The 21,433-nt window shown below is 40.6% G+C and overlaps 1 protein-coding gene across 1 annotated transcript in view; it reads left to right on the top strand.

The window, feature by feature from the left end:
* The window catches only part of NAXD (NAD(P)HX dehydratase), a 50,721-nt gene that overhangs the window by 8,956 nt on the left and 20,332 nt on the right, over nt 1–21,433 (top strand). The window contains exon 6 of the mRNA XM_008635872.2: nt 12,188–12,296. Coding sequence (XP_008634094.2) covers nt 12,188–12,296 — 109 coding nt within the window. The remainder of the gene's footprint in view (nt 1–12,187; nt 12,297–21,433) is intronic.

Genomic DNA, 21,433 nt, shown 5'->3' with positions numbered 1-21,433 from the left:
ACTTAACAAGAAGATGAAAAGTTTAATAAGTAACTGTCCTCCTAATTGGTAAAATCAGTGTGTGAGTGCTTTTCTGAATTTTTGTTCTGAAATGTGTTATTGATGGATGAACTTTCATAGGATAAATTTGTTTCAATTAGGTGTTATGATGGTTTGCAATGAGCACTGCAAATGAGAATTAAGATGTGTGCCTTAGGTATATGCCTCTGAGCTTAGCTCACACCAGTGCATGTCAAAGTCTGTTGGTGTACATAGTAAAGCTGTGATTAGGGTAGGAAAAGCATAATTTAAAAACGTGTTTGTCAGATATTGCTGTCAGGAAGGATTTATGACAGTAGAAATATTTTGGTGTCTGAGAACAAGAATATGATCTTCCTTACGGGGGTGGCTGCAGTTGGAAGTCATAAGTTTATTGCTTTCTGAAGGTGGGTTTCATTCCTGTTGCTGTAGACAAAGGTGCTTAGAAGGAAGACAGTTAAACAGGGTTGTGTTTTGTTGGTTGCTTTTTCCCCCCAGCCCTCCAAAGACAGAACAAATCCATAACTTCACAGAGTTCAGACAAAATAAAAATGATGTCTGAAAGCAAGGGAGAGATGGGTAGGGTTTTTACCAGTATGACTGTTTGCCTCTTTAATCAAAAAAGCATCTCTTCAGTTGATGTTCTGTCTGGTATCATATGGTAGCAAACACAGTGGAGAAGCCTGATGGCAATATTAACATTTAACTTGGGGTGTCTTGATGTATTGCACTTGAGATACAGCATATGGTCATCTTGTATGGTAACAAGGTGACCTTGCCTTGGGAAAAGCATTGTTTGTGTGCACGGTGGTTCTTGATGTCTGGGAATGGAAAAGGTTAATTGGAGAAATAGAAGCAGCACAGAGGAAAGGGGAGGTGAAAATAGGGTTAACAGTAAACTTTCTGTTCATGGAGGATCAGATCATGCCTGCTAAGGCTGGGATTTTTTTATATGCAGATTCTCAGTGTCTTCTGTGGAATTCAGATTTCAGTGAAAACTCTGATCTTTCTACCTGCAAAGAGAACTTTTGATTTTAAACTTAGGCTCTATGAGTTCCTTCAGATGTACCCAGTACAGTGAATCTAGGGATTTTCATATATCTTTAAGTCTGCAACTGAGTATTTAATACTTTTATTAAAACTGATTAATTTCATGCACCCAGCTGGGCTAATTGCATGATGGAGTGGATCTGTAAATATTGTTTGCATGACATTCAAAATTTTAAAAATGCAAATATCTGAGTGCTCAGACTTTATTTATTAAATTTTCTCGGGTTTTTTATCTCTTCTGCTTCATTTGAGGGGGAGAGAAAACAGTCCTTTCTGGTTAGAAAGGAAAAAATCTTGACTGACTCTATTGAGCCCAGGTTTTATTGAAATTTGCACTAACAGCCTATTTTTCTTGTGAGGTCCTTTGTCTTCAGTGTCACACTTTTCATATGATCCTTTATATGTTATGGAGCCATTTGAGTTCTGCAGGCACGGCCGGCTGCTCTTGATTCAGAGCCTGATCTCTTAAACAGTCTTTGTACTTTCTCCCAGGCCGCACTTCACGCATGGAAGAACCTCTGGGTAAACCCACGAGCAGCTATGTCATTGTTTTCTTTTGTGTCTCCCCTTAAAACTTTGCTTTGTTATGATTTCTCCATGACCCTTCAGAGTAACTAGGTAGCTGTTGTACCACTCTCTTATTATGCTAATCATAATTATGGCCCCGTGTACTCAACTCCCTGTTTGAGCAGCTTGGCATTTTGCCAAGGTTCAGCTCCCATTTTGTGCTGCTGGGAATCTGACATTTTATCATCTTAGCTGCCTCTACTTTCTTTACTGCCTTCACCTCACAGGCGATCACCTCAAGGAAAGAAAATGCTCTTTTTTTGCCACCTCTGAATGCTTGGGCTCTTCTGGTTCATTAGAGCTGCTGTGGCAGATCTTTGCCAGCATGACTGGTGAAGGTATGTGAGAGTTAGAAGCTGGACTGGAGCATTTCAGGTCTTTGGCAGATGTCTGTCACTTGAAGGATGCAGAGAATGTTATGTGAGAAAGATTGACTAGGATTGCAGAAGGAGAGTTATGAAAATTAACATCCATCTTGCAGCATTGCCAGGGCAATTCCATGTGACCCCAGATGTAGAGCATCCCGGGAATCCTTTTGGTGTAACATTCCATACTGGGGACACCCATAGTGCAACTTTCTCTGTGGTTTTTGTCTCCTGACTTCATTCCCTGTGAGTGAACATGAGATCTGGGACTGCACGTGACAGCCTGGGATCTAGAAAGACAAAGCTTCAGCACCTGGCTCTGTGTCCTCACCACGTGAGCAGAATAATGATAGCAGGGTATCTAGAGGCTGTGAATAGTCAATATTATCAGTAGTAACCTTTTCCTTTGTATTCAGGAATTCTGTCAAATGCATTATAGCCCCTTCCACAATGAACTGGTATTATTCAAAAATTGACCAGCTAACCAGTTCAATATTGTTGCTGTCCGACTTTGCTTTCCTGTGGAGAAAAATGTGTGTTGCAAAAGTTGGGGTCTTTTGAATAGTGGAATATACCCAGTCGTGGTGACATCTGTTCTCCTTGGTCTTGTCACTGCTACCCCAGGTTTGTGCTGCATTTTCCTGTTTTGTCAGCTAATGTGCTTCTACTGTAAATGTTTCACAAATACAGGCAAGATGAAACCTAGCTTTTGCATTTTATTATTTTATTGCAGGTGTTCTCTGTGTGGATTTTTGCTGTAGATGTGTGCATACTTCCTTCAGGCATTTCTAGGGAAGAGTTTTCAGCAGCTTTTTTATATTTGCCATGGTAATGGTCTGGCTCAGGTCAGGTTGAATAGACTTCTTGGATACCTGTGTTGGGTTAGCTTATCCTGTCCTGGTAGGCAAGTGATCCCAGAGCTAAATGAGCTATGTGAAACCAGTTGGTTGTATGTTAAAAGAAGAGAGAATAAATGTATTCTGCTATATTCCCCTCTTGCAAGGACTTTTCATAATTGTACGGAGATTTTCTTCTCTGTAGGCCAGAAAAGAGCCAGATACTACTGAGTACCCCTCTTGTAAGGTGGTTATCAGACAGTTTGTAAAGTCAACAGTTGATATACTCCTTAATCTCCAGAGTTTTATCAGAGAAGTAGAATGAGATGTCAGGTCATTAATTTCTTGTGGTGCCAAAAAAGTGATGTGATTTTACATTATCCACCAAAAAAATCAGCCTTGAACTAGGCATGGATTTAGAACTAATACCTTCCTCTTAGCTGGTTATATCTCTGGGTTTGTGTGGACTAGGAAAGATTGTCAGAATTACTAGAAGTCTTACAGTTAATTGCAGAGTTCAGGTTTTGGGTTGGATTTTCAAAAAGATTATTATTTTCAGTTTGAAATAAGAATAACTGGGGAGAAAATGCTCACAAGGGCAGACTTTGTGTTCAGGCCAGTTACCTTTAATGAAGAAGCTTAATGAAGATCAGGGTTTCTGGAACATATTTTACCTAGTTTTATTGAATTTTGGCTATGTTTTGACCATTTGAAAAAAATCATGAAGGTGAATCATGGGTAGTTGAGGCCCTGATAAGTTATTTGAGCACATTTAACCATTGCTAAATCTCTTAAAGAAGGCCCAGGAATAATCTTCAGATTTTTGGCCCCCTATAATTTATTACGTGGAGAGGAGATGCAAAAACATTGATTCAGTGTGGGAGGATGCTCTTACCTTTCATTTGTGTTAGCTGAGGATAGCTATTAAACACAACTGTGGTGTAATGCTGGCACTGACCTCTTTTGGATCAGCTGCTGGAAGAAGTGCAGAGTTGTTGTCACCAGGGAAAGTCAGGGAATAAGCAGAGATTCCTCCAACAATCAAAAAGATGTCTCACAATTGACTTGGCTGCTGGGTCCCTAATACACCTGCAGAGAAGAAGGAGGAAGACCTAAACTTTGTGATCTTTTTTCCAAAGCTTTATTTAGACATCAGCCTAGCTAGGAATTGCATGAGAAAGTTTGGGGTTTTTCTTAAGTACTTAGGGAGAGATAAAGGTCAGTTTGTATGTGCTGACTCAGAGAATTTATATATTTAAACTCTTTCTTGTTCTGTCATGCAATGCCATGGCCAAAACTTGCTTATGGACTTGTTTTCTGTATCTGGCTTTCTTGGCAAAAAGCTGCTGCTGCTTTGCTGTGTGTTTCAGAGGGAATAAAAGCTAGGAGGTGTATTCACCCTGTACTATAGTCCCTTTCCTTGTGGTTGTTGCAGAGGTCCAATGTGATTCCAGAGGAGGTTTTGTCACCTCCTGCAAATGTGAGAAGTAGCCAAAGATTTTTAGCATTGCTGCAGGGAGGGCTGCTGTCCTTGCTGCTTTCTGATGTGTCAGAAAGAGATACACTCCAGTTAGATCTGGCCAAATTTATCTTTCTGAATGTTTGCCATACTGCTGTGATTTGAAACCAGGATCAAATTTCTTTGATACTCAATCTTTCTTGCGTTTGACGGAAGGCAGGCGTCCCTGGGGTTTGTTTTTGAAGGTTTGAGGATCCCCTTTTTCTTTTTTTTCTCCCCAGATGACAACAAGCAAAGCAGACAGGCTGAGAGACCTGTCCTGTCTTCTCATGTATCCACAGCTGATTGGAAATACTCTAGCCTTCTGGATATTAATTCAACTATCACCTGTGCCTTAAGAGCTGACTGTGAGGGCTATGGATGTGATACAAGCTTGTCACTTTATTTACTGGTTTTAACATTAAAAAAAAAAAGCATTATTTTTTCTAGGGACATTTTAAATGTGTTCCTTTCTGAGGGAAATTACATTGTCGTCTTGATTCTGTTGCTTTGAAAGTCACAGGTTCAATTGATTGCAGTCCATTTGAAAAATATTTGACAGGTTCTATTTATCAAGTCAATTTGCAGGAAGTATAATGGGGTCAAGACCACTTCCATGAACTCTGAAAATAGGAGGTCAAGACATTTGGTTATCATTACGCTTTTGGGGAGGATTGTCATAATACACGTTGGTAATGTGGTTGAGATCAAAACAGACTACAACAGCTTTAAGTATTTATATATATATATCTAAATGCCAGTCATAAAATGATTGTGTTGGTAGCTGTGCTATCTTTACAAGGCTAGATAAGGTTGACCTTCAGTGCTGTTGTCATGTCTGTGTGAGAGGTCTCAGAAAAAAGTCAGGCAACAGCTTCTTCTCCTTTGGGGTTCTCTCTCAGAATGCAGGAGGCTCTGCTCTGCTTAAGAGAGGTGATCCCATTTGTTTAGTGCATTTTGGCTCATTATTAAAGAGGCTGTTGTGAGTTCCAATGCCTGTAGTGTGTGACCACCCAATTCCTAGTGAAGCAGAACATCTGATACCTAAGTGAGAGTCTTAGTGTCCAAGCAGCAGCTATGGAAAACACTTTCCGTCATTGTCATGAAAAAACCCCAAAACAATGATGTGGCCAATATGCATTTTTTTCTAAATGTTTACCTCGATAGGTCATTCGCACTTTTACTGCCTTGAAGGTAGAATATGGAGCAAGTAAAGACTCTGGTATCTGCACATTAAGAGCAGTCCCTTCTGATGAACTTGTGACACCCCTGCCTCTCCTGGATAATGGGTTGCTGTTCCTGCTGCTGCTAATACTCAGAAGAAGCCTACCAGATTCACTTCTAGTGTCTAGATTAACTTACTCAATGTCTGGAAATGAAGACTTGGTTTGAATAGAATTCAATCCCTCTCTCATTAAGGTCTTTGTTTTTCTTTAGTTTTCTTCCCTGTTATTTAATGTAGCTGGAAAATACATATTGTCTATCCAGTGTTTACAGATTGTACACATTCAAAGATTTAAACAGCCTGGTAGGTGAAACTGACCCTTTTTTCTTCTAAATATTTTGGGAGGGCATTTTAATATGCTAATCCTACTTTAATAAATATATCTCTTTTTGTTCTCTTAATTGCATCCAGACAGCTGCATGCCAGCATGTTGTCTCTGTGATTTGCTCTAAGTGATTGAGGTGCTTGGTGAGAGAGACACAAGTTGATAATGGGCTCAATGAGCTTCTCTAGAATAAGCTATTATTTCCAGTTCTGTTCATGGGACTGAAGGAGGCTGCCTGAAGCCCTTGGGCTTCTGGAAATTTGTCATTTATTTATGAGAAAGATGATTTAAACATTAACAAATACAGCCACTCTTGGAATAGATAATTAGTTTAATTTTATGCTCAATTTTTTTTTTTTTTGCATTGTTTGGGTTTGCTTTTCATTCCTTTGACCCATTCTTTCCAGGATTAATTTCACTCCCTATCCTGTTTTCCCACTTTCCAATAAATACCTCACCCAAGGTTTACCACAATTGGTAACAATTAGCTTCTGAGATAACTACTTCAGTTCTAGAGCTACATCTTTGGCTCTTTTGATGTGATGTATTACATGACAGGTTCCAAGTGTCAGCAGAGCTAACATTTGATTCACATTAATTATAATTACCTGCAGTATTTGGACAAACAAAACTGAAAGTCTTTCATCCTCAGATCAGAAACTCCTTCCCGTCTTTGAAGATAAGTCTGTAGGTTTGCTATGGAACTGCCCCCTTAGTGTGACTTTGTCTGAGTTTGCATAAGCAGACCTGTGCAGTGGTATATTTTAATGCATTTGGAGTTGCCTCAGTCATACCAAGTGTGTACAGATAACGAGCAGAATTTGAATAATGTACTCTCCAACAAGGAGCCATATAGTCGATTGGGTGACAGCAGTCTTGCTTTTGTCCCAATTCTTCTCTAGCAGGAGGTTCCACTGATTGGCATTTTCTGATGTCCAAACCACATCTCTGATTACTAAGGTGGTACCAGCTCTGCCTAAAACCCATATGAAGAGCTGCAGTCCTGCCTCCTGTTTGTGCTGTCATTCATGCTTATCTACTATTTTTGTAGCTCCTGGTTATACCCTTGCTGACTTTGCTTCACATTTTCTTGTTTCCATGTAAAATTTGACAGGGCTGCACCTTATCACTTGTTCCTTTCCCTCCTCTAGAAAGCAATGACAGAAACTGTCAGTCATCCTGAATGAGGAAAGCTGCTGTGTTTAGAGCTTTCTGTGATAATTTAAAGCTATTGCTTGGTGGCTTTTCATCATTTGGTAAAAGCCAGTCTTTGAATAAAATGCAGCATAGAACAAAATTTTATTTCTTTGGAGAGTTGGGGATAGGAGTGGTGTTTTAGGTCCTAGCTGTCAAGTGTCCCCCCACTCTGGGCACTGACCAATCTAGAGCAGACTTTCAAGCAGATGGCACCTGTCAGGTATCTGTAACAAACAGCTCTAGAAGATGCTTACAAACTGTGGGTGGTATTAGAGCAGTAGCCACCTTCTTTTTTTCAGATGTTTGCTGGGGTATTTTGTTTGGGTTTTTTTTATGTTAGGGGTTTTTGTTTGTTTGCTTGCTTGTTTGTTTTTGGAAAGGTTATTACATCAAGCTTTCCCTAAGATGAAGATCTACAGAACTGTGTTTTAGGACAATTTTTATTGTGTGATAGTGAAATACAGAAGAGTTCTGAAGAGCAAAAAACTTAACTTAGTTCTTCTTTCTATATTAGGTCTGTATTAGCTGTTCACCTCCAATCACTTCTCCGGGTCGGTACTCATATCGAGGATTGGCCTGATCCAGGTGCAGCACCTTGCACGCACTGAACTTTATGAGGTTAATGTGGCAAAAGTTGTCTTAAGCCACTAATAATTTACAAAGAAAATTTTTCCTCACCATTTTAGAGACTCAGTGATGTTTAGTTTGAAGAATCTTTGTCTATTTTGCCGTAGGAAGTACTTATCTCAATACGTTCTGGGAGAAAAGAGCAAAAAGATAAGCATGCAAGATACTGAACACCATACCTTGGTCCTGTCTATGCAGCAGTTTCAGGGACAGCAAATGATAAAGGTGTTGTCTCTGCCTTCCCAAGAGATTGTCAGTCTCTCAGCCTCCCCTTACCTCTCACTAACAGCCAAGGAAAGCTGATCAGACCCCATCTCTGGGGTCCTTTGCCTTTGTGTGCCTCTGTGTAACCCTCTCTGTCTGCATGCTTGTTTGTTTAGATGTGGCTAATGGACAATGTGTGAAGTTGATTCAATGATTGTTGACATTAGCTTTAGACTTGTTCTTACCTATACAACTTCACAGATCTGACACAAGTTACAGAAGCTCCTTCAATTTTTCTTACTAGTTATTCTGGTGTCCTGTAGTTAGTTATGTGTTCACCCTGTGATAGTTCTCTTCTATGTGCAGTCAGAACTTCGTTGTTTGCAAACAACCTAAGATTTTGAGGAAGCTTTTGGGAGTTTGGAAGGGTGTTGCTTAGTTGCTTGATTGAGCAGTAGTGAGCTGTCATAATCTAGATTTTCATCAGAATGGCATCTGATAACATGTCACATAACATGTAGTGATTAGCTGGAAGTAGCTGTTCAGTATCTGCTCATTCCCCATTTATTCCCTGATGTGGTTTGTCACTAGGACCTTTTTTTGCACACATCTGCAAAATGGTACTGTATTTCACTCTCCATGTTTGCAGGTGTTGCTGCTAGGATTCAGGTTCCCAATTACTCCTATTGTGTATGTCCGTGGTGCAGAGTTTGTATTTTTATATTATGGGAAAGCCAGACTAGTACCCTAACTCTTGCCCTATCACTTTCCAAAAAAACCTTGCTTTATTTTGGAAAATCCCAGATTTTTATTTAATTGAGGTCTCTTTCAAAGGTTTTTACCCTCTTCTCAGAAACTGAAATGCTGTTTTCTCCTGGCCTTAAGAGATTTTCTTACTCCTCTTTGTATTATTACTAGCTTTGTGCTTTAGAATGGGGTATTGCATTTGTGATGTCTCTTTTGGAAAGAAATAAAGTTGGATATGATATAGCTCTGCTCCTCTAAAGGCTATAGTGATTCTTGCTTACTTGATTAATTTCTGTCAAAGCTTGAAGATTACATCTCTTTTGATCAAGGGGACATCTTCTTCATACCTCATACCTTTCTAAAAAGGTGTTGGGTTTTTTTAAATACAGCGTTAATTTCAGTTGTTGTTCCAATGTCTTGCACAATGGAGGTGATAATTAAAAGGAGAGGTTTGAGATCAGGTTAGTAACCAGGCTGGGAAATTGGCATGAAGTGACAAAGGAGGTTCACTATGTTCTTTGTGTGAGCGTAGTACACCATGAGCAGCTGAGCACCTGCCATGGTATTCTGTGCTGGTGCCTCCAAGGTAGTTTTTTCCAAAGACACTTTTGTCTGGTTTTGATCCACAGGCAAACAAGAATATGCATTGACTTTTTCTGTAATGATAAACCAAATACTGCCAAGAAATATTTGTTCCTCAGTACCCAGGCACAATTATCTGTACCAGCAAATTATCCAGATGATCCTTAGGAACGATTTTGGCCCATGCCAACTAGCCTTTTCCAACCACTTTTTCCACTGATGAGGAATTGCCGTAGTCCAGGAACTGTGCCTGACAGGCAGGTTGAGCTTTGTCTGCTCTGAAGTCTGAGAGTGCAGAGGCCATCTGACCTCAGAGGGCTTTTCTGAGTGTGTTTAAAATAACGCATAGACTGTAGCTGTTAAGAGCTAGAGGAATTTCTGCCTTTGTGCTAAATCCTGTGGTCAGGAACATTCAAGGTTTATCCCTCCCTAAAGAAAAATGCTTGTTGATCATTTGTACCCTATCAGCTTTAAAATGCCACTGGTTTGATGTGCGTGTGTGGACATAAACTGTGAGGTAACACAACAGCCCTTCCACTTTCAGAGCAGCTGTAGATACAGGATATTGGTACAGTGTCCGTAGCTGCATAGCCACAGCTATTGTGAACGTCCAGTGTCTTGAGGTGAAGCTGGCATGATGCTTCCATGAGGCAGTATTTTTCTGCTTTCTTTATGAAGATTCAAAATCCATCAGTTACTTTACAACATGTTTTTATAGCTGATTTTGCGATGCAGTAGTCATTAGCACTATTTTTAATCTCTTGACCCTTCACATCTTGGATTGCTTCTTGATGTGAAGTTGCAGTGGAGTTGAACGTAATGTTTGCAAAATGCTTTGAAGATTAAAAGCTCCACAGTAGGTTTTTATTATTACCAGAGGCAAAGTGTGCGGGAGTGGCTTAATATTGGACTGTTTATTTCCCAAGAGATGGCTTTGTTTTGAAAAGTGCACATTATCAATTGAGTTTTAGACAAAATTATCTTATTTCAATCCTGAACATAAATAGATTGACAAACTTTTTATCATTAGATTATTTGCATGAGATGTTTGTAGAAGAGCAGAGCATTTATGGTACTACCTATGGCTCTGTTCTTAGCTTATATTTAATGAAGATTTTTTTTATGTATTTGGCTTCTACTGTCCAAAGGTATGTTGAATCCAGACGTCATATATATATAGCAGTATTCTTAAAACTACATGGTATATAGATGCATTTATTTGACAAACATATATTTTTTGAGATATATATTGCTCTTCAAAGATAAAATAAGTTCAGTATGTGAACAAAGAAAAGTGGTCTGCATTCAGAAATGGTGATGTTTCATGAGAGTTTGGTTTACAGGCAGTTTTTCACATATTTAACCTACCATATATTAAAGACCTGTCTTTTTTTTTTTAATAGTTCTTTAGGTATTTCTTGAATCATTTTTATTTCCAGCCTCTGTATACATCATAAACTGATAGGTGATGGTACAAAAAAAAATAAAAAGAAAAGTGAGCTGTTTAATAGTTCTCAAGCTACTGTGGTTTCCATGAAAGGTAGAGGAGAAAGGAGGGAGCTGCAGCGTTCAAATGGAAATCCAGCTTGCTAAAACAGGGACTGCTCTGGGGACAGCGATGTCCTGCCGTGGTTCAGTGTCTCCCTTGCCCTTGCAGCAGGTCGTTGCTCCCACCCAGCAGCCTTGTTCTGACAGAGCTGTTGTGTGGTGTCAGCACAGGGCACCTCTGGGCTTTCTGAGGCAGCTGCTGTCAGCAGAGGGGCTGCGGGGCTGCAGCCAGGCACCGCATCCCTGCGCCCTTGAGCGGGATGCCTCGCTCCCTGCAGCTGCAAAAGCTTTGGCCTCCTGGCACTTGCAGAAATCATTGTGGAATTTGCTGATTCTGCCAGACACAACCTAAACACTGGTTCCCAAGTGGTGTGTCCCATCAGGACAGCTGTTGGTTATGAAAAACATGCAGTGACTTTCATCTGTAATAATACAGCTTTGTTGAAGCACTGCAAGCTTACAATATTCTGAGCAATACTGTGAAGCAGTACCCCCTTGCTCTGCCTACAGGGAGCTTTATTCCCCTGTGCTTCAGTTAAAATGTTCATTTATTGTTGTCACCAATGCCAGAGGTGGGGAAGGAGGGAGGCTAAATTTTCCCTCCATACTGTCAGTAAGGATTAACTGGAAATGCTGGGCAGTGCTTTCAAAATATTCTGACCTATTTACCCAACAAAACTGATCAGAACAAAATAAACAGCTCTGGTCAGTGGCTGAATGCTGTATTGTGGCAGCTATATTTGGCAGTGAATTTTCTCATCATTTTTCTAATGTAGTCATAAACCAAAATGCTATAGAAATTTTAAGCTTTACAAGCAGATAATGCCCATACTGAATAGCTTGTTTCTCCTGTTGCCTTTTGGGGAAAGGGGACAATTTGGCTGTAATTCAGTTGGAAAAAATGCTTATGAAGCAACTGACAAAAAAGCATATGAGTAGATTTATCATTCTGCCATGTGGGGTAATAAACAATTGCATCATTTCCAGCAAGCCGCAATATATACCTGTGAGATGGTGGATCTGTCTCCACGGTATAACCTCTGCAAGGAAGCATTAAATAGGGAATTGTGACAGACTCTAAAAATTGTTGGTTTCCTGCTTGGATTTTTTTTTTTTTTTTATTTTGTAACAACCATAGTGGATACTTGCAATTACCTCCTCATTTTTATGTGGTATCCCCTAAAGAATGAATTGAGAGAAGTTTTTCATTTTAGCTATTTGGACAACCATTCTATATTTCCTGGGTCACAGATTCTTGGTAGTTTGGAGGATAAAACTGCCTGGTACTGAAGACAGGAAATCTCTCTTTCTATCTTGCATCTTGAACTCAGTTTTTGAGAATACTAAAATGAAGCCTTTTTAAACTTGCTGGGTTTTTTTTTCCACATTTCCATGCAGTGATAGTCCCAATGCTGTCCATGAGGTGGAAAAGTGGTTACCACGGCTGCACTCGGTTGTCATAGGACCTGGCTTAGGTAGAGATGAAGTTCTACTTGAGAATGCTAAGGTAATGTGCACACTGATATTTTATCCTGTGTCTTCATGTTGAATTTTATTAACCATTCCTCCATTTTTCATCATAACACAAATGTTCTTCATACAGTTGCTAAATATCAAGTTTAATAAAATATTGTTGACTGAAAATTACAGTTTCTCTCCATGGTTTTCATTGTTAAACTGTAAGCTTCAGTCTGAATTTTGGGCACCTGTATGGTTGTTCTGATTTGCTTTTGTTTAGCTTGTGAAAGTCACTAATTAAGAAACAGATGTTGGCATATCTGGATAAAAGGCTCTGTGTTTTGTTAGGTGCAAAGCACCAGTACGGTAAGTACATAAATACGGATTTGAGTTCCTAATTTTCAGAACCATGTTTGACAGCTCATATCAGATGCACCAAAGAACAGGGACTGTATCCCCTTACAATAAGAAATAATACTCCTAATTATAAAATGTTGCAGACTTCTGCTTTGGATAAAGAGAGAATCCTATTTTCTGTCAAGCCTTAGTGGAGAGCTGAAACAGGAGATTAGATTGTTTTTTACTTTAAATAATATGTACTTAGACCATCTTCCCGGTGATGTTTTGTATTACTGTCAACACATCTTTGCATGTTTGAAGTGTACCTTTCAGTCTAATGTCAATCTAATTTTGTGCAATTCAGTTTTTTTTTTCCTGAGCAGTATTACTGAATTAATCAGTGGCACTAACAAGTAGAATATAATTTACAGAAATGTTGACAGTTACACAGTGAAATCACGAAACAGAGCAGGCAAGAGACTGGAGAGACCACACTATCCAAGTGTTTAGAATACCTTGAGAACTGCGAATGGTGGTTTTGCTGGGATTTTTTTAGAGAAAGTTGCTGTTGGAGTTTCTTGCTTCTTTAATTCTTTTTGGAAGGAAAATGTATATATTATGATACAGAGGTGCAAAACTAATAAAGATAAGAAAACAAAGAAAAAAGAAATTTATTACAGCTGATGAAGAAATCAAATTCTGAGTGAAAAATTTTAGCAGATTTTATTATTTTTTGGAAACACTTTTTCAGAATTTTTTTTTTACAGAAAAAAATATTTGGGACAGTTTTTTTTTTTTTTCTTGGCTTAAAAAAAATAGGTTTGATGGGATTTCTTCCTAAAGGAAAATAACTTTAAACAAAAGAAAACAAGAATTCATTTAGAATATCTAAGATAAACTTCTTTTATGTCAGAATTCCATCCAGGGTCTATGTGCTTATCTGTACTACAGAAGTATCTGGAAGATTTCTTGATTGTATTTTTTTCCTCATTGCTAAAATTAGTATTGCTTTCTTAGTGAATTACAAGCATACTTTTACTTCAGTCTGGCTGTCCTGTGTAAGCCAGCTTAGAGAAACAAACCCTGCCAATAAAGACAAGGCATTTGGAAGTTACTTCATGCTAAAATCTCAGGGCACATTCATATGAGCTGTGGATCTGGCGTTATTAATTTCAAGTCACATTAAAGCTCAAGTTCTTTGTCTCCACTGTAGTTGTGTAAGTGTTCATTAGTTACCCAGTGCTGAGGCTTTTAACATGCCATTGGGGACAAGTGAACCCTGGCTGCCTGTCTGAGGAAGACTGGTGCTTTTCTGTGCTGAGGGAAAGCTGAGTCTCCGTCTTGCTTCAGCAGTGAATTTTAAGTGTCAAGAAAAAAAATCTATTTTAAACTTTTATAGGAGGCTGGCTTAGTATAAAGTTTTCTGGTTTCCCTTTAAGCTAACTGTGGCATACGTCATATGAACACAGGGCTGGGAGGTAGGTGAGTGTCTGCTTTCTGGTCAGTATTTTGTATCAGAGTGGTGGTGATGGTGAGATACAGCTTCCCCTCTGCTTCCTCCTGCCCCATTTAGGTGCTGAGGCATACTGTTCTGGAATCTCTCTGATGCTGTTTGTATGTCAGTTCTTGTCAGTATTGTGCCAGCACATTGCCAATTAATGTGCTTCTCCAAACAGTCCTGTTTGGGCTGCTTCTTCTTTTGAGCATTGAGAAATTAAGAAATTAATTACTAGTGCAGTAACCTTCAATTTCTGGTGTATGGCCAAGAGACAGTGTTGTGGAATAGCCTGAGTACTTGTTGACCAGATGGTGCATCATCTCCAGATCAAAGAATGCTTTGCTTCCTCAGCATCTTTAGTGTGTCACCTTCCTCCCTCATTCTTGATGCCTGCGCTGTTCACTGTGGCACTTGAACTCCTTTCAACAGTCTGATAAAAAAAACCCACCTTGTGATCGTTTTCCTTTGATTTGGTTTTTTTTTTTTGCTTGATCACCTTGATAGTCTTTGAATGCATATGTACTGGCTTCGTGTGATTTTGTAGGTTTGGCTGTAATTCCATTTACAAGTCCTGTTACAAGAAGCCACTCTGCAAGTTACATCCTTCTTTTATGTGCCAGTTGTGTGGGTCTGTGCCAGAACCCTCACATGCTGTTACTCAGTTGCTTGGAGCTGATGCTCTGTCAGAGCTTTTTAGCCATGGGTTTGTAGGACCAGGAACTGCAGCCTCAGAAAATTCTCCTAAAGGAAGCATTTGTTGTGTCCTGATAGCTGTACACCAGGATCCCTTGCAGATGTGGCAATTCAAGTCTCAGCCTGATTAGACCCTCCAAATCCGAAGCAAATAAGCAGTACGACCTGCTTCTCTTCAAGAGAAAGGAGCAAAACCACATTTCTGTGCTGTTTCTCAGCTCTGGAGTGTGCAGATTGAAGCATTTCTGCTGCCCATACTACTTCAGACTTTTGAAATACTGTTACCGCATCTGATGTGAAAGTTGGCCACAATGTCAACTTTCCTGTAGGGAACATCAGGCCATCTGTTTTTTCCTTTCAGTGTCCATGATTGATTCTGGCCAGAGATACCAGTATGTTATGTCACCGAGTTCAGCTCAGTTGGAGTGTTGCTGCTGGTGGTTTAGCCTGTTGAGAAAGAGTTGAGCTGCCATGTGGAAGCAAGGCTAAGATCCCTATGACTGTGCTCTGTGTAGAAGCAGAATATTTCTAGAGCTGTTGGATATTCTTTTTTGGATATTTTTTTCACACAGCAGCAGTGTTATGTTCCTATCATATCTACCAATCACAATTTACTTCATCAGCTGTTGTATGTATGTTTGTACTTCTGGCTTTACTCTGAGCTGATTTTCCTTGTAGGAGAAGCTTGGAAGTAGGGAAATTTCTGCTTGTACCGTCAAGAGCTGTTTTCTTAGGTGTGAGAACCAGGTTCCTCTGCTGCAGAGTGGTGAGTGCAGCTCCCAAGAGGACTTGGTTAAAAATACAGTATTCCTTGCATAGCCACCTGGGAGGGCAGGAGGTGCTGCCTAATGCTCCAGGATGTTCTGCATTCTGCTGCCACCTAGCAGTTAGGCAGTTACAGGCTGAGTCCTTCATCAGTTTCCACCCTCTTGCCATCTCCTTTTCCTCCTGGGTTTGAGGTCAAATGGACTGATACAGGATTGCTGGTGGAATAGCAGTTACTGTTGGGATCGGGTAGAGAGGCATTCATCCTTATGAAGAGCCCTCTCCTTAACTGAAGTCTTCGATGATGGAATCTTCCTTGCTTGTCACTGGGTTCCTTGCCTCTCTCCCTGAAGTGCCAGCACTAAGTCCCACACTCTGGTCTTCCAGACTTGCTGTGTCTTGCCTTGCAGCCATGAAGTCAGAATGCTGTTATCAGCAGAGGATGCTTGCTTTCCTCCTGTAGGAGAGGTAATGATTAATGGCAAGAACAACTCTGTGTAATTCAGATTACATGATAAAAATCAACTGGGTTCTCAAAACGATATGCTTGTTCCTCTTGCTCAGTTCTCAGTCTTTATTTTAGCTTCCAGAACATGTCAGGAGTACCAGCCTGGATTTTCTTTTGGCTGAGGCCCTGCCTAGCTGCCGTTTGTGCCTATTGATGTTGCTGTTTTTCTTCCCTCAACTCCCTTGCCCAGCAATGCTTCCCTCAGCCAGTCATTTGTCCTTAAAGATCTCTGCTATCTCTTGGGATATAAATTTCAGTATCCCATTTTCCACCCCTTGTGTCATCATCTTAAGGTTCTGTTAAAATGTCTTGGCTGTAGTTAACATCTACATGGTGAGAGAGGTTTGGGCCCATGTCACAGATCATCTCCATCGGGTGTGCCCAGAGAGAACCCATTTGAGATTTTCAGATTGGTGGATTCTCAGTTCCTTGACTGAGGCATCAGCCTGTCTGTGTTTGGTTAGTTGGATTATTTTCCCCCTCTCAAGCCTCCTGCATTAAGGATTGAGGCAACACTTCACAGCCCTAATAAGTTGTGGGAATGGGACCAGGTGCTTCACTACACTATCTGCACTAGTTTTTTGCAAGATCAAGAGCACTGCAGAATACAGGGCCACCTGTTGTTGTCATATGTGTCTGTTGGAGTTAAGTCTGTCACTGTGGGCCTTGAAAAGGATTTTCCTCTTGATACCTAAGTAGCCCTCTGAGTTCTCTTTGTACCAGGTGTAAGACACCTGAGAAGCATCCCAGGTGAATGCTGCAGGTGACAGATTAGTAGTATTGCCTGTGGTACCTACCACCATGTACAAATATTAACCAACGGAATGTATTATTGTTTGGAGTCACTGCTCATGACAACTCTAATCAGCAGAAGAATTATTTTCCAGAAACTTCATTCTTTAGTGTGTGTCGTGCATTTGCTTCCTCCCTGTTTATACCCTTTGGAGGTTCTTGCTGCGGGGATTCAGCAGTTCATAGGGAACAGAAGTAGCAGCGAGGATATGCCTCTTTCTCTTCTCAGCCCTCAGCTTGGAGTGGATCAGGTAGCTTGTGGTGGCCGATTGACCAGTGGTACAAGGGACAGAGAGAGAGCTCTTGGTAAGACAGTCTCTGGTGCCAAAGACGTATCGGTTATGGTGAGGGAAAGAAGCCTCTCCCCAGGATGCCGTGTTTGGTTATGGTAATGTACCCCAGTTGTGATTCCCCAGTTGGCTTCTGGTGCTAGCCACACCCCTGTACTTAAGCCTGAGCTGTCATGTGCTCGGGGTCATTTGCCTCTAGAACCCTTCACAAGTTGTAGCAATAAACTGCTTTCTGTGGAACTCTAGGCAAGAACCCTTCTCAACTCCTTGCCATTGGCTTAATATTGGTGGAGCCAGCCCTGCATCTGTGTGCTCATGCATGTGAGCCACGGAGGTGGCAGGGAACCCAGTAATAGGTGGTGCCCAATTTGGGGCGCCATTTAATACTGTCCCTGCCCAGCTCTGGGGGATCCCTGAGAGAGGCCCTTTTGTTTAATACAGAAAGGAGGAATTGTGGTGACCGGTGAACATATATTACAAGGGACAGAGAGTTCTCAGTAAGACAAGTCCCTAGTACCACAAGAACCACACCGTGTTAGGGTGACCAGAAAGGCTTCTCCCAGGATGCTTGTTCTGTTCTGTTAATTTATCCCAGTTTGGCTCCCTCAGATGGCTGTCAGCCTCTACACCTTATCGCTCCCCCAGAGCTTCCCCATTGGTCCCCGTTCCCTAGTCCCACCTTTTCCCCAGATAAAACTGTGAGCTTTGGGATCATGTTTGTATTTGCCTCTGCAGCCTTCGACGGTGTAGCAGCAATAAATGCTCCTGGCAGAACGCACGCAAATGCCCTTCTCGGCTCTCTGCTGCCGACTGTAACACTGAACCCACCCGTGCGGCTGTGGGGGGACGCGGGACCCCACGGAGCCAGGCAGGGACTGTATTAGTAGCTGGGTCTTGTGTTTGGGGTACTGCAAGGGCAAAACCCAGTGGGATGTACGTGGCCTCTCTGTGACAACGTGTGCTGTCAGCTTTCACCCAACGCCCAGCATTGATGCACATATCACAAGTAGAATCCAGTGAAAAACTGATCTCTTGCTAGCCAAGCTTTGTTGCTTTCAAAAGGCCTGATGAGAGTCACAATTTGTAGATGTCTTCGCCTAAGGGGAAGCAGTTGCTGGGATAGGATGCAGTTCTTTCTCTGTGGCGATGTTACTGGTGCGGATAAACCTTGGAAACACCAGCTCAAAGCAGAGATACCCTCTTGGTTATGCCAAGAAACTACTGCTGCTTGTGCTAAGAACTGTTAGTATTCTGTGGCTTCCTCACAAATGTCTTGATTAGAAAAATAGTGTTTGAATATCTGCTAACAGTACCTTAAATACAGGTTTATGCAGCTTGCAAACAGAATTTATTTCTAATATGTATAATGGGTCTTGATGAAAGTCATTCACAGTGAAGTGGGATATTTATTTGCTTTCTGCATGTAGGCTTATATTGTTGTTTAACTTGATTTTGATACTTCAAAGCATTTGTAAGCAAACCACTGGTATTGGATATCTTTTCAACTCTTTCTGAGCATCATTCAGATAGAAATCCTAAAAAGAAATTGGCAGTGATAAATTCAGTTCATTAAGTTCATTTTAAGCATGACAAGTTCATTTTAAGTTTATGTTTATTTAAGACAAAGAACCAACAGCTGACCATGAATATCTTAAGCCAAATCTAGTTAACATAATCAGCTATAAACTGGAAACCTTGTAGAGTTTGCATTGTGAATGCAAACATTCAGTGAATGAGAGCATGAGAAAAATTAATGCTTTTATTTATTCTGATTTAGATATTTATACTTTGGATTGCAATAAACAGGATTAATAATTAAAAGTGGATTTCCATGTGTTCAGGGCTGAAATGTATGTATAAATGTAGCTTCCCAAATGGTCTCTGGTTGACCATGATTTTGGGGGAGCATGGGCAAAAAGGAGTGCTCTGGGTTTTTTCATAACTAGGACAGTATTTCAGAGGCTTTTGCTTTTTCATATTGTATTGTATTCAGGCATTACTTTGGCTTATGTCACTTCTTTAAGAATTTAGCATGTGATTGAAGCTGATATTAAGAAACTGTTAGCTGCAGTTTTCTTCCATGCTTAAGGCAAATGATCTCATTTGGATTCAAAGAAGGAATCTACAAATGAATAATTTTCTTTTTTTTTTTTATGTAGAGTAGAGCAGTTTTGATTAGCTGCCATCTACAATGTCTTCAGCTTTGTTGATTGTAACAGCTTCTAATATCTCCCAAAGCACTTAATGAGCCTGATGGTGTAGGGGGGTATTCTTTAGAGTCTTAACACCCTCTGCCTGGCTTAAGTGAAATATTTTGCTGTGCACCTGAAAAGCTGTTTTGGAAAACAGGGCCTAGCATGTGGTACTACAGTTAAAAGACAAAAGACCAACATAAATTGAATGGAGCATAAACCATGAGATGAAGAACCTATTTGCTCCAGAGGAGGGATAGTCATCTCTGTTATGTGTTCTTCATTCACAAGTGGTGGTCATTCCTTGCATGAGGTTTGAGGGCTTACTGGAGTGATTAGTGAATTAGTGATAGGTATGCATACAGAAATACATAAGGAAAAAATCAGGCAATTAGGCTAGTTAAAGGTGATTTATATATATCTTCACCACAAAGAGAGATTTTGATTGTCTTTGCTGAATTTTGAAAGGAGGATGAGTCCTTGGATCAGTTTGTAGGAACTAATAAAAGCACATTTAAGAGATAACTGCTCTTTTTCACCAGTGAGTCAATAAAAAGCCTAAAACCAGTTACTGAAAATATGGCTCTAATGGGAAGAATCACAAACAGTAGAACTCCATTCTTAATTTTTTTCAAACTTCTTGCATCAAATAGAATATATTAAGGGCAACTTTTCCCCTTTGCCAGCTAAGACTGTAGCCTTGAGCACAGCCTGTGCCTGGGATATTTGCCTACTTCTAGCTGTGCAAGATTGCAAACTCCTGCCTGCCAAGCCCATTTTCCAGGCATCTCCGCCAGAGAGCTGCATCCTGACCTCTATTGCAGCTGAGTCCCTGCTAACTCTGCATTTATCCAGACTTGAAGCAAGCAAGGCAGAAATGCTTCCTAGGGCTTTCAGTGCCTATTGTAGGAATCAATTTGCAGCGTGTTGGGGTGGAACTTATTTGTTCCTCCAGCTCACCTTGGGGAGGAGGGTGTGTGGAAATGCTTTAAGCTGCAGCATGTACAGGAAAATTTTGGCTATTTTTTCCTTTTATCTCTCTTGTTTCAGACAAAACCATGGATTCAGGATTGCTGGATGAGAGCAGCATCCATGCAGAAAATATAAGCAATTATAGGTGGCATTTCAACAGCAGGTTCTGTTTCTAGCTTTCAGGAGAGGGTTCTTTGTAAAAAGGGCTGCCACTCCCAATGCGATGTTCTGCACGTTTGCATGTCTTTACCAAACCAGAGTGTGTAATTACATACTTGGCATTTGCAGGTTGCAGTGGACTGCACTTTCAGTGGGCTGAAGGCAAGGTAATACTGCTTCCTAAAGTGTTTGGATGTCATTGTGGTCAGCATTGTCCATTATTATGGCATGTTAAGGCTTGAATTTCTTTTTGAGAACACGAGTAGGAATTTTTCCAGGAGTGGGTCAAGACATGACTGCTGAAGGGACTGAGGAAATGCAGTGTTTGTTGCTGATATCAAGTAAAGCAGTCTTTCCTTTGCTAGGTAAAAAAATGACAATGTGAAAATTAATTACTGTTGTGGGATAGATGTTGCTTTATATATTCTGCTATTCCAGTTTTCTATACATTTCATTAAAATTCAATCGTATATTAAAATGACTGGCTCCGATTTCCTGATTCTTCCCATTGCAAACACCAAATGCCAAAGTTTTGTGTAGCTGAACCAGCTCATCAAGAAAAACCTAAGTAGTGATAAAACTGCTAGTATATTAAAAGTCACGGCAGGCATTCTGCTGCTAATCCACATCTAATTTAAAAAGCTGAAAAGTATATCTAACTTAGGTGTGGGCAAATCTACATAATTGTCTTTTCCATGGATCTGTGGAGAACCAGCTTTTAGGCCGTTGCATGTGGGCAGCATAAATAGGATGGGTGTTACTACAGGCTTGTTGGACTTGGGTGGAGAAGTCCAGACTGCAGAGTTTCTTTCCAAGAGGCTGTGGGTACTCGCTGTGAGAGCAGCACCTGTTCTCTGCCCCTGGTGCCTCAGCGTGGCTGCTCTGTGAAGACTTCCATGGCTGATGAGGGATCCTTTGGTTGTACTTAGGAGCTCCATGGGAATTTATTCCTCCCTCTCATGTTCCCCACTATTCCCC

This window comes from Corvus brachyrhynchos, unplaced genomic scaffold (genome assembly GCF_000691975.1).
Source record: "Corvus brachyrhynchos isolate BGI_N302 unplaced genomic scaffold, ASM69197v1 scaffold83, whole genome shotgun sequence".
NCBI lineage: Eukaryota > Metazoa > Chordata > Aves > Passeriformes > Corvidae > Corvus > Corvus brachyrhynchos.
Note: the sequence above shows the minus strand (reverse complement) of the source record. Positions and strands in the feature narration are given on the sequence as shown.